General features: G+C 38.2%; 1 protein-coding gene across 4 annotated transcripts in view; it reads left to right on the top strand.

Moving 5' to 3' along the window:
• LOC6053570 (frizzled-4) overlaps positions 1–2,762 on the top strand; it is a 68,048-nt gene extending 65,286 nt beyond the window's left edge. For all 4 annotated transcript variants that reach the window (XM_038254224.1, XM_038254223.1, XM_038254225.1 and 1 more), the window contains one exon: positions 802–2,762. In XM_038254224.1, coding sequence (XP_038110152.1) covers positions 802–1,451 — 650 coding nt within the window. In that variant the 3' untranslated portion in view covers positions 1,452–2,762. The remainder of the gene's footprint in view (positions 1–801) is intronic.
• The last annotated feature ends 11,498 nt before the right edge of the window (positions 2,763–14,260 follow it).

Below are 14,260 nucleotides of genomic sequence, written 5' to 3'. Positions count from 1 at the left end.
TATTTTGACGAAGGTGATGTGCATAGGGGGATGGCGTCGCTATTTTTAGACCACGTTTTCCACTTTTTCTCATCGAAACCGACTACTTTATCGACTTAATTTTGCTGGGCGAGATAGGACGCCGTCTATTTTTAGACGATGACTCAGCACTTTTCCACTCTTGCACCTCAAAAAACCAGGTGGCAACACGATGTAACGCCACGTCCCTATGCTTTTGCATGCGATTTTACCATCGGATTTTTTGCTGTGTAATCAATCAAGCTTTGTCAAAGACTTGAAATCAAACAGAAATATAGACTGTCCATTTTTTTCCTAGCAAATTTGTCTTGTCTTTTGGATCACTCCTTCTATTCCTTTTAATGGCCAGGCCAACTGCGTAAACTTTACCGCAAGGATGATTCGTTGAAGTGGATTAAGTTTGAGCACGAATGTTCAAACAACAACACATTTCTGAATCTACAGGGGATGAAGAAACGTGGGGATCCCCCGCACACGTTCCTGTTAGAGCAATAAATCTTTGGAAGCACCATGCTTAGAAGTTTTGGTACTCCAGGACTCTCAGGGGTGGGACATTGTATTTCCGCAAAGGCCCGGGACACTATTTGCCATGGTTATAGCGCCAAAACTCGCTCTTATTTCGTTTTATACCGGATGTCATAAAGTAAGACTTATTATAATTAAAAAACACGACTTAGACATTTAGCTTATGTAATTGCAAATGTTTGAATGTTCACTTATTTCTTAGTTATTCAGCGAATCAAGCATGAATTTTACGTTCATATTTTTTTCTCTTCTTTCCAGGATCCTGCTTCATCGGCAACCAATCGGACCGCGCCCTGCTCGGCTTCGTGGTCGTCCCCCTACTAACCTACTGGGTCATCGGCTCGGGCTACCTGTTCACGGCGTACCTCCGCAAGCGCTCCTCGTCGGCCCTGCTCGTCAACAACCTGCCGGTCCACATCAACGGCATGGGCAAGTTCCTGTTCATCTACTCGGTGCCCAGCTTCCTGCTGCTGGTGATCATGTTCTACGAGTTCGCCTATCGGGAGAATTGGCTGAACGTGCCGCATCCCTCGCTGGAGCTGGCATCTTCCGGCAAGGCACCGATTTGGCCGTTTATTCTGCGCGCCGTCATCGAGCTGCTGGTGGGCGTGCTCGCTTCGGCGTGGGCCGTCGGTCCCCGGATAGCCGGGCTGTGCCGCAGCAAGATCAACAACCAGGTGTACAAGGCGCCGAACGCCGCCAACTGCAAGTTCAGCGGCTCGCCGTACTCGGCCGCCTCGTACCAGATGGTGTGCCCGCAGAACTCGCTCGTGTCGGTGTCGATCGGGAAGGTTCCGCCGCGGCACGCCCGCAAGTACCCGTCGCACTCGCACATCAACCGGAAGCCGCGCACCTACAAGGCGTCCTCGCAAACGATGAGCCTGACGGGGAACGAGACGGTGCTTTGAGGGGGTTCAGGCTGTTAAAGGTTGTGTAAATTGTCGAAGGAAAGGGAGCCAAAACAGGGAATCGATGAAAGCACGGTCCGCGTTGACGTGCAATGTGATATTAAGTTTAAGGCAAAAATCAAGTTTAAATTATTTTATTTGGATATTTTATGTGTTTTTTCTTCGTGGATCGTGTCGCTGTACATAACAGCAGTGGATGTAGGCTAGCCCGAAACGACGATGTATTTCGTGAGGGGTGTAACGAAGTGGTTACCCCTGGCCGATGATTGATACTTAAGGAAAGTTTAATTATACGTTGCTGGAAAAGGATACACAACAACTTGCAGAGCGACGAAACGACGCGTCTCGTGAGCTTTTTTTTAAGATGAGAAGAAGAACTCCAGAAAACAAGGTCTTAACCGCGGTAACGGAATGAATAATTTACATGCCGAGTGGTATCTCTCCCTCCAAATTGACCAGGACGGACAAGGATGACGTGAAGACAAGTCGTCAACCGGTCGTTGTGCGGGTCGTAAATTGGCCATGGCGTGAGGAGCTGTTAAACGACTCGATGGTGGAGAAAATTTTCGGCGATCGCAAGTAAATTCCGCGACGTCGTATAGTTTCGTGGAGACGAGATCCCAATTGTTTCATGATCCGCTCAATAAGGTACTTCGGGTACCTTACCGGCCATAACTTGCGCGATGGTGGCGGCGGCGTCGGCGATCGCGTCGAACCGATTACGCCAAAAATGGTGTGGAAGAAGAGATGAGAAAGCTTGTAAAAGCAAGATAAAATAAGAAATATACGGCACCTCGTCGGTCACTTCGGCCTGGCCATTTCTGCGTGTGTGATGGGTGTCTCGTTTGAGGCCAGTATTGGCAGCAGCGTGTTGAAAGCCCCTTCTGCGCGCGTTGGGAGACGCGCATTTCTCGAATATAATCGATTTTTGATTGGATTTTTGCGCTCCTCTCTTCGACGGGTGCGAGCGAGCGAGCGATGTGACGGAACCATAACAATAATTTATGATTAAAATTTTTACGATAATGTTGGTAAATAAATAAATAAAACTTTAACTACGCTGAACGGTGGCGGCGGCGGTGGAGGCGACGAGTTGGTTTTGGGAGGGCTTCGGGGAGTGCACATGTGCAACATAACGAGTAAGCATATCGTAATGAAAGGGTGGGTTGCGCGCGAAAATGCACACCGCTTTTTGTCGTGGTTGCATGTAAAATAATGCAAAATTGCATACGATCTACATATCAATGACGGTTTTATTTGCTGATCTCTTGAATGTGAGACATTGTCACCAACACTACCATATTTTGGATCTATCTTGGCTATTTGAGGTAATAAAGTTTTTTCAGCTTGAAAAAACATTTCTTACAAAGAACTACATTTAAAATCCTCATGTGTGGTGAATCAAAACAGCTGATTAAATCATTTTTGGCACAGTATTTTTAAAATTTAAAATTAGTTTCATTAAAAACAGGCACAAAACTTTAAAATAAGTATATTTTTTATCCAAATGCAAAGGTTTAAAGCTTTAAAAAGATTGTAATATAGTCCAGACTCGATTATCCAAATCCTCGGAAATATTTCAATTCATATAAGCGAATCCCGAAAAAATGGTTTGTTGAGCTTCAATATGACCCCCATGATTGAGTTATCCGAAGATCCGTTGCATCCTTCGGATAATCCAAATTTCGGATAATCGAGTTTGGACTATGCTACATAAAGAAGCCATCCATAAACCACGTGGACTCTGTTTTTTTTTTTAAATTTCTGAGGCTTCAAGTTAATAAAACATGATTCAAAAATATTTTATAGCTTAAAGCATTTTCATTAGAAGAATGTCAAGAATAGGACCCATTTTTTTAAATTGTAACATGCAACCTTTTATTTGCATACTTTACATGTTTTTTTTTTTTTGCATTGTTTGCAATCCTGTTAAAAAGCATCTGTCAGTCAAATTTACAATGTCCAACAAAAAAAATGAAGAGAATTTTTAATCTGTCATTCTTACATTCTAGAACGATGAATCGACCTACTTTTCTTTACCAAAAATAAAAGTTAAATCTAAAACAAATATTTTTCAATACAAGGGCTGAAAAGTTCTACTTTTCAGTACTGAAATGGGTGCTTTGACTTTTTAGCACTTGTATTGAAGAGTAATACTTTTTAGTACAGGTTCTATTCATAGGTTGTTTTTCGAAATTAAAAAAAAAGTTTGTTTGTTCTTTAGCACTCGTCGTTTTTATCCAACTCGGCGAATCCCGTTAGTCATAAGTGTATGATTCTGAAAGGTTAGATAAATGTACAATTGCTGAAATAGTTGTTTATGCAACAAGTTGCAAAAAGAGGATTTTTTCAGCACGAGTCGTACATTTATCCAACGAGGTTCACCGAGTTGGATAAATACGAAGAGTGCTGAAAAAATCAAGTTTTGCAACGAGTTCCATACAACATTTTTTGCAATTCCAAAAAACACACACTGAGTGAAATTTTAAGTCAATTTTTCATGTATTTTGTCATAAAATCGTTTAAATTTAAAAAATGTTAAAAAGTGTTACTTTTCGAAACAAGTGCTGAAAAGTTCAACTTTTCAGCACCCATTTGAGTGCTGAAAAGTAGAACTTTTCAGCATTTATTTTGAAAAGTGTTGCTATTCGATTCTGTTATTTTTGGTACAGAAAAGTAGGCTATTTCGTCGTTCAAGAATGACAGGAAAAGTAAGTAGTTTCACGACGGAATTGCAAAAAAAAAAAAATCTTTTGAAACTTCTTGCATTTACAGTCCAGACTCGATTATCTGAAGCCTGGATTATCCGAAGTTTCGATTGTCCGAAGGTTTGTATGAGAATTCGGATAATTGCATCACGAACAAAAAAAATGTTGTTGTTTTATTTTATAACTTTAAACATTTAATTCGAGTTCTGTGATCTCATTTCAGTCCAATTTGAGTTGTTAGTTGCCTTTTAGCATAAAAAATACAGTTTTTTTCAGTATTTGAACCCCGCCGTTTTGGCCGCCATCTTGGATATAAAAATTATAAATCATTTTAGAATACATTTGGGGTCATTTTCGAGCTTAACAATTAAAAATAAGACATCGAAAAAAAAATCTTTTTTTCGTCTTTCGATTATCCGAAGTGAAGTTTTTCCAAGGCCTTCGGATAATCGAGTATGGACCGTATTATTATTTTCTGAATAGTTAGAGTCATGCTCCACAACCAGGAAATGTTTTTGAGCAATTTATTTACAATTATGGCAAATCTGAGTGAATTGAATAAAATTATTCGATTGATGGTCGGGTTACAATGGTTAACTTTAATACAAAACTTTTTTATAATCTAACTTTTCAAGATCAAACAGACCGATTTCAAATCTTTGCTAAGCGTTTTATTATTCAGCAATTCCCCACGAAAACAGCATGATTCGAAAAAAAAGTTCTCCGATCGGGCTCATTTTTTTGTGGGGGTTCCTTGTTTGGTAATTAGGGTGACCTACGCCGTGTTAGGGTGGTCCGAAAAATGGCAATTTTCGTCGATTTTTGCAAAAACCACATTATTAAAAAAATCATAACTCCGCACCATTTCAACCGATTTTAGCTGTCTTGAGCACAAACGAAAGGTTATTAGACAGGCTTTTAAGAAAAAATAGTTAAAAGTTTCAAATATTTAACCTAACATTTAAAAAGATCTAATGAAAACTTAAAATCTTCATTTGAAGGTCTTGGGACCAAAGAGCTTATGTCTGAAAATATTTTGACAAGATTCCTCGGAAAAATTTACAAAACATATCAAAAATTGAGAAGTTATGTTTTCAAAATTCCGAGATACGATTTTTGAAAAAAAAAAAACTGGATTTTTCGATGCAAAAACTGGAAAGTGTCGAAAACGGCAAAAAATGTTAGGGTACCAAAATTTTCGAAATACGCAACTTTTGGTACCTTAACATGTATATGTCATCGCTGAAATTTTTAAGTTATCGCAGTTTCAGTGTAATACTAATTACTAATCATTACTAATAAGTCGTGTTTTTACAATTTTCGTCTTTTACCTTTTTTTATCGCGCGGCGCGTCGAAAAACGCGGTTTTTATTTTCAAAAAATCTTATCTCAGAATATTGAAAACATAACTTTACAATTTTTTGATATATTATGAAAAATTTTCCTAGTAAACTGATAAAAATATTTTCAGACATAGGCTCTTTGGCCCCGAGACCTTCATTAGCGCATTTTAAGTTTTCAAATGTTAGGCTAAATATTTGAAACTTTCAACTATTTTTCCTTAATAGTCTATCTAATACCCTTTCGTTTGCGCTCAAGACAGCTAAACTCGGTTGAAATGGTGCGGAGTTATGATTTATGATGCCATTTTCGGACCACCCTAACACGGCGTAGGTCACCCTAATGGCCAAACAAAAAAAAATACGGGTCTTATTATTTCGGCCAAGGAACCCCAAAAAAATCGTGGGGAATTGCTGTTTTATTAGTTTTTTTGGCTAGTTTATTTGAATTTCAAATATTTTGCGAATGAAGTTAGTTGCATTTCCATGAAAAATATGAAAATAAAGGGATTATGTTGCTGCCTGAAGTTTTAATAACCTTTTAAGTCGTTCGCACAAATATGAAAAACTGAAAAGATTTGATATACATACTGGTTGAATCCAAAATAATTCTTGGTTAACTGGAGATCGAAGCGTAATATGTTATCATTATCATTATCAATATTTAAAAAAAAAGCGATACACTTAATTGTAGACCTTTAAAAGTAAATTGATCTTTATTCACATTATATCCAAAATAATTTTATCAAAAACATAAAATCTTAAGAAATTTGCTCTCCCAAACCCAACTGAACACAATAGCAATCTCCCTGCCAATTTTATTCAGCGCAACTACAAATATGTAGTCTTACATACAAGAAAGACCTCGAGTCACGATAACCGCACTGCACTGGGAGTGTGCGAAGGCCACGCTAAACTGCACCACAGCTGAAAGTTATAATTTAAAGCAAAAAAAAAAAAACGACTGTTGCGAGGAGAAAACAAGCGCTGAAATGTAAACGATCTCTCACCCAATCCGATCGTATGAGAATAACAATAATTGGATCCGCCAAAGGGCTCCTACCCTCATGCAAAAGAACCAGGTCGTAAAGTTGTACACCTCGACGTCGAAGGCGTCCTCATCATCAAGATCCTTTCGGTACCTAACCTTAATGGGAACCACGTGTATGTAAAAGTCGGCGTTGCCAGTTGAGACTTGCCGAGTTCCAATATCTCGAGAAAGATGCGAAGAATTTTGTTTGTTTTAGAACGAAATTTAACGCGTAAAATATCTGCGATCGTGTGCAGCCTCTTTCACTCCACCTTCGGAGATTTTGGCCCGCGATGACCAAAACCTGACTCCAAGCCGAGGGCTCTTCACCGCGAGCCGGTCGTATAGTTAGCAAGTCTGCGCAAACCTGTAATTTAGCCCTAGTTGAGTTTCTTGAAACGGACGCGCGCTGCATTGCTGCTGACCAAAACCGAACGACCTGCTCGACCTGGTCCTGCTGTGTGTACACGATAATTATCACGTGTCTTTAGCGAATGTTACGAAAGTTTGCGCAGTTTTGGCCGGGTCTTTCTTTTTTTTTCGGGGGTCGACGGCTGCAGTTTGCCTAAATATGCTGGGGTCGATTGTGTATAACAATCGAGGGGCTTTTCTTTCAACGAGGCATGTTCCTAATTAACAAGCCAGTTTTTTTGTTGCTGGCCAGCGTCAAAATATTAATGTCCTGTTAGCTTGGCAGTTTAACTATTAGCTCATCACTCACGAGACACGTCGGCCGCAAATTTGTAAATAATTATAATAAGTTTTGCGGAAAATGTACTGTGTACTACAGCTAAGTAATGAACTGCAAGTATTAACAAGTGTTTTTTTTGTTCTGTAAAAGTAGCTCTTAGCGTTAATTTATGTATTCCCAATTGTGCCATCAACTCGTGTAACAACATTTTATAATCAGAAAATGTGTCCTACTATACTTATAACACTTTGCTTTAGATGAGTAATAAAAATCAAGCTGTTTTTAATATATAAATATAAATAATGTCTCCCCCCGCGTAGCGAACGTGTATGTAAATTGAATAATAAAAATGCAATAAAATCTTGATTTAGTCAACTTTACGACGACGGTGTTCTTGTTTTTTTTTTACTGGGTATGCTGGCGTGGTAGCGCACCGAATGCGAAAGAAAAATCCGGAAATGCTTTCGATAGTTTTATTACGCATATTTTGAAATTAAAATTAAATATGTCTTTATTGAACATTCTTATAATAATTACATTTCTTTTACATGATAAGTGGTATGGCCTAAGGCTCTTCATCTTTGTTTTATTTTTCGTTTTATTATTATTTGCTTCGTTTTTTTATTTATTTGCTTCAAATTGTTTTACATTATTGCATTGAATTGAATACATTTGGGTAAAAAAGAAAAAAAAATCACTTTAACAACTAATCCTAACCTAAAACTAAAAAAAAAATCCATTGAAATATTCAAAATCACTAGAACGAGTAAACTACGAACTGTATTTTAAGATGAATGCTCCAAGAGTTCTTACTTGTTCCTGGCGAGTTTTGCACCCACGCAGAGTTGTTGTCATCTCGATGAAAATGTTCAGAAGTTCTTGTAGTGAAAACAGGTCACTACTGCCTTCATCCGTTGATGCTGGTTGGTTTTCCCTCGGTTGCTGACTGAAGCCTGGAGGTGTTGTATTCTCTGCAACTCTTTGCCGCTGATTCAACGGCAATGGCTGCAGATTTGGAACCACTCGAACAGATCCCGCTCCAGGTGACGCCAAAGCAGGAAAATCCAGCAGGACGTCCGTGTATGCTGGTGGTGTTTGGCGACGATTTGGTTGGTGCCTCGTCGTCGCTTGCTGCCGAATTTTCACAAACTCAGCTCGTTTTGGGCAGCTTCGATTCTTGGTAGAATGGTCGCCGCCGCAATTGAAGCATTTCGCTTCGATGTTCTCGTTGATTGTTTCGCAAGCTTGTGTGTTGTGCTCACCTCCGCAGGTTGCACAACGACTCTTGATGAAACAGTTCCTTCCACCATGTCCAAACTGCAAGCAATTTGAACACTGTGTCACGTCACGGTGCACTGGGCGATAACGTTCCCAAGTCACGATGATGTTGAAAATTGCCCGAACTGCTTTCAGCTCAGACGGCGTTGTCGATCCTTTCTCGAGATGAACCAGGTACAGTTGATCACGATACTTGATGTCCTTGTTGTGTCTCGTCATCTTGAAGACTTCGATCACGTTCAACTGAAGTGTTTTGAGCTCTTCTTTCAGCACACTCACATCCATGTCGTACAGGCCTCGGAGGACCGGTTTCATGGGGCGTTTACCTGGATCGTCATGGCTGTAGTATTCAATCTTGGTGTTGTTCAGGAAATCCCGAACGTAGTTGTAATCCTTCCTGGTAGGTAGCAGAATTTTGAGTCCATCAGCACACAAGCGAATGGAAGCTCGTAAAGCACCAGATTTGATAAATCCGGTCAGCCACTTTCGCACCGAGTCCGATGACGATGTTTTCACAAAAATGGGTGGCAACTTTTCCCGTCGTTCAAATTCTTCCTTCTCGCTCACGTCCACAGGAGAGTAGCGACATAGACTAATAATTAGTCTATGGTAGCGAACTGGTTTCCAGACAATTTTTGAGCGTCCTTGCTCAAACTGCCTGTCTTTGCAGGTAGCGCTTCGGCATTCTTTAGCTTCTTCAAATCTGCCGATCCTGCTGGTGAGGACCGCCTCTTTTTCTTGCCCTGAGTAGAGCGTCCAATTTCCCGTCCCGGGAAAAAAATTCCCGGGAATTCCCGGGATTTCCCGAAAAAAAATATTTCCCGTTTCCCGGGAAATTTGTAAATTTCCCGGGAATTCCCGAAATTCAAGCGGAAGTATACATTTTCTCAACTTTCTGGTACATTTTTTAAACTTGCAAAAAAAAAATCTAAATAAAAAAACTTATTTTAATAAATTCAATTTACTGTTCTTATTGAACTTATCAGTTCGTCTAAAAATTTTATGTCAAGATTTATTTCAGATGATAATAATTTCTGAAGCATTCACAACTAGGTATAGATCTTGTACGATATTATGAATAAACTTACGATGTTAAAAATAAACTATTAAAATTTTGGTAAGCTTTTTAAGCAAAAATTCTTGTTATATCATTTGAAAATAAGGTAACTCTTCCCGCCAAGATCAAAATTGATTTTGTTTGTTTTGTTTCCCATTACCAAATTATTAGGTTAATTTGTTCAAAAGTATTCGAGAAATTACAGTCAAAAGTTTAAAATTTATAGAGCACTTGAGCTACACTCAAAAAAATTAGTTCGCGTAAACGTGAACAGAGCTCATGCCAACGGGAACCAGGAAGAAAACTGTTCACTTTCATGGTGCAATGCACTATAAAAGTTGAATAGTTTTCTTCCTGGTTCCCGTTGGCATGAGCTCTGTTCACGTTTACGCGAACTCATTTTTTAGCGTACCAAGGGCGTAAAGTTTAAATCTGAAACTACTAAACAACTTTTTTTTTCTATGAAAATTCTTTTTACCGAAGTCTTTTATTAGGCCGAATCATTAAAAATATCATTAAAAACTACTTCAAAAAATGTAAACATATTTCAAATACTCGCTCCAAACATTTGAAAACTGGAAGTTATAATTACATAAAAATGGTATTTCGAGTGAATAGCAGATTTTTAAGGTAAATTCAATGCTTATATATTTATTCATGAGATTAATCCAGTAAGGTTTATTCTGAATAAAGTATTTGCCATGAAAAACATATACCAGTGGTTATTTCTTATCAATACAAAATACTAATCATTATATTTTGAGCGAACGAATTTAGAAAATTTATATATTTTCCTGAAGTTGTATGTTTTTTTTTACAAGCAGACAAGGCATTAAGTGAACCTTACACTTACTCTGACCATTAGAATTGCTATTTAATACTATTTTGTTGCAAAATATTGACCAAAACCAGGATCAGAACAATTTTCGATTAATTTAGAATTTCCCGGGAATTCCCGGGATTTCCCGGGAAATTTGTTGAAAATTTCCCGTTTCCCGGGAATTTTGTAACCCCGGGAAATTGGACGCTCTAGCCCTGAGGCATTTTTGCACTTTTTAAGCACTTTTCAGGAGCTAAAATCCAGGAGTACCTCACTGAATGATGGTCCACAAAGGAATTATTATTACGCATATTTGTGTACAGTAATATCACAAGTTTCCCAATATAATTTCAGTTCATTTAGTTTATATTTACAAACAGAACAAACTATAAGGCCAAAAACTTTTTGTGTGTTTGTATTTTTTTCCGAAATATTTTACTAAATTTTAATATTGTTTATTTTCCTAATGATGTTCAAGACCTGTTATGATGAAATTAGCTAGGTGAGGACAAAAAGTGGCACGAGAGAACTGAGTGGAATTGGACCTCCGGGGAATCGTCGGAAATTTGAAGACGGAACCACACCTGACCTTGCGGGGATTTCAGTGATCAAAATAAAAAGGAAAAACAAAAGTGTTGTGACTCAAAGTAATAAATGATTCAATTATTGTGATGAGTGAAATATAATTATGGCTAAGTTCAATAAAAACATCGATAAATTCGAATATTAACCTGTTTTCTTTCATGTCGTAAGAATCAACAAATTCCAATAAGAACATTTTCCCACAAGAATTACATTAAATGTAATTTTACACGACCTCAGTTGATTGTGTGGTTCGTGTAATATTCAAATCAGACACAATCTTACGTCTTATTTGACGCTCCAGTTATGTGCATTGAATCGACAGAAAATTACATGATTTTTTCGAAGTGGCAACTCAAAAGAATGCAAGTTCTACAGAGTAAGATCATGCGGCTCATCCTTAGATGTGATCGATTGACGCCACGACGGAGCATGCTCGAATGTTTGCAGTGGATGTCGGTGAAGCAACGAATTGAGTACAACACCCTTGTTTTTGTTTTTCGTATGAAGGAAAGGATGGCACCACAATACTTGACGGAAGCCATGGTATGCGGAAGGGATATCCATGAGCATGACACTAGAGGAGCTGACGATCTCAGGTTGCAGAATTGGAAAAAGGCATGCACGCAGAACTCGCTATTCTACAAAGGATTTAAGCTTTATAACCAACTTCCGGAGGCTGCAAAATTTTCGAGCAATGTAAACGAGTTTAAACGGAGCTGCAAGGAGTTTGTACGGCAACGGCCGTTGGAGTAGAGTGACCCACGATGGTACTGTGACGAAGAGCACGTTATGACGGTCGGCCATCTTCATTATCGGTACGCATTTGCATGGAATCACTCTGGGCCGCATATGATAAATCTGATCAAAAGTAACGCGAACCTGGGCGCGGTTTAACCCTATGTGCTCATATGCGTGTGGAATAGCAAATGGTTCCAAAACCCTAAATGGATAAATAATTGCTGCAATCTGATTGATACACCCAAAGTTAAAGAACGAGGGGATAGTCCTCACGAAAAGAAACGTGAGGAAAGTGCTATTTTGCGAGAGTATAGTCCTCTCGCGTGTTCATTCGTTCATTGGAACAGTTCATCCTATTGAGTGGCTTATATGGACAAATGACCGCCGTTTAGTTACCGAACCAAGATGGCCCATACGGCAAAGGCACGGTTCAATATGACGAAGGTCTTGGGATCGAGTCTCGGTACCGGTACTTTTTTTTTTGATAGATGAACTTTGCTTGAAGATGAACCATGAGTAAAGTACTCTCGGTAATTTCGGGATTTATCCTCTCCGTCAGCACACAGTACCATTTTACTACCGAATCGTGCTCTTTATCCTCTCGTATGCCGATACCCAGTTCTGGGTGTAAAAAAGACTCAACATAGGATTTGTAAGAGCGCCTTGAGATGAGAAAATAGAGATATGGATGGGCATACACGGAAGTGGAGTAAGATTACAGGTACTCTCTAAACACGAACGAAGAATTATCGAAAGATATCTGCTCATAAACCTTCCATGCTACAAAAACTGTGTATGGGTAAGAGGTGGGCCATCCAAGGAAGTGTGTATACATATTTTTGAATGTTCCTTTCTGGTTAATTTAGCCCACCCAATAAAAAATAGTCAGTGTTATACCATGCCAAGTAATTAATTTGCTGTAAGTTTTACGCCGTTTCCGTTAAACCGTTATCTACACAAAAAATAAAAATCATGGTAATATTACATCTGGGAAGGGGTACATCTTTTATGTAAGAAAAAAGGTGTAATTTTACCTCTGGAAATGTGTAATTTTACCTCTTTTCTGGTGTAATGCCACTTTTTCAGTCTAAATTGAGGTAAAATTACATCATAAAAGAGGTAATATTCAACCTTCCAAAATTACAGCTTCCAAATTTACATTATTTTTTGCTGTGTACACAGTAAAAAGTTGTGTAAATTTGGAAGGTGTAATTTTGGAAGGTTAAATATTACCTCTTTTATCATGTAATTTTACCCTAATTTAGACTAAAAAAGCGACATTACAACAGAAAAGTGGTTAAATTACACATTTTCAAAGGTAAAATTACACATTTTTTTCTGACATAAAAGATGTACCTCATCCCAGATGTAATATTACCATGATTTTTTTCTGTGAAATGTCTGTTTTTTGTCATCCCTGAATTTTCGTATTAATAGTTTTTTTCCTTTTTGAATTTATAACAAAAGATCAAAGGAAAAAATGGCGAATGAATAACATAAGAACAAAAATTTCGTAGTATTTGCTGATCGAACATTACAAATATTTCTTGTTTGAAAGAATGAAAAAAAAAAAAACTCCAAAATATTGCAGGAGAAGAATTTATTTGTTGGTGCTGGTTTTGAGTCCCGTCGGTTGCAATTTTTTGTGTCTTTTTTGACGAAGGTGATGTGCATGCTTTTGCATTCGATTTTACGATCGGATTTTTCGCTGTGTAGATCTACGTTTTCGATAAACGATAAACATTTGACCAAAAATGTTTCAAATATCAAAGAAAGCATTGTAAACCGCTAACTTTTTTCAAAAGTTCCTTTTTACAAAAATAAATTTGAAAATATGATAAAAAGTTTGCGCCCAAACACGTTTTATTACAGTTAAATATGTTCTTTTCATGTATCATTTGAAGTTATCATTTTAAGTTGTTACTTCTCTCTGATGTTTTAACGATAAGTAGTTTTAAGAGCGAGTCCACGATCAAAACATACCTATCTCGCATCGACAATTTAAGTGGAAAAAAAGCACAATTTACAAACTCAAATGGGTAATTCTCTACCAACTCACACGAAATCGGGAAAAGTTGCCTCAACCCCTCTTCGATTTGCGTAAAACTTTGTCCTAAGGGGTAACTTGGAGCCTAACATTTCAAAAGGGCACATAACTTTTGTAAACAATAGTGTATCCCTTTCACTCGAATGACAGTTTACATAAGGTGTGAAAGGGACACACTCTTGTATAAAAAAGTGATGTGCCCTAATGAAATGGCAAGACGACTTTTGTCCCTGATCACGAATCCGAGGTCCATTTTTGATATCTCGTGACGGAGGGGACCCCTTCCGTTTTTGAACATGCGAAAAAATAGGTGTTTTTCAATAATTTGCAGCCTGAAACGGTGATGAGATAGAAATTTGCTGTCAAAGGAACTTTTACGTAAAATTAGACGCCCGATTTAATGGCGTACTCAGAATTCCGAAAAAAACGTTACTTAATCCACCTTTAGGTGGTTGGTGCCTTCCTCGCATTCATAAAGTGAATACACTACACAGCATCAAAAAAGGGTATAAATA

This window comes from Culex quinquefasciatus, chromosome 2, assembly GCF_015732765.1.
Source record: "Culex quinquefasciatus strain JHB chromosome 2, VPISU_Cqui_1.0_pri_paternal, whole genome shotgun sequence".
Lineage (NCBI taxonomy): Eukaryota > Metazoa > Arthropoda > Insecta > Diptera > Culicidae > Culex > Culex quinquefasciatus.
Note: the sequence above shows the minus strand (reverse complement) of the source record. Positions and strands in the feature narration are given on the sequence as shown.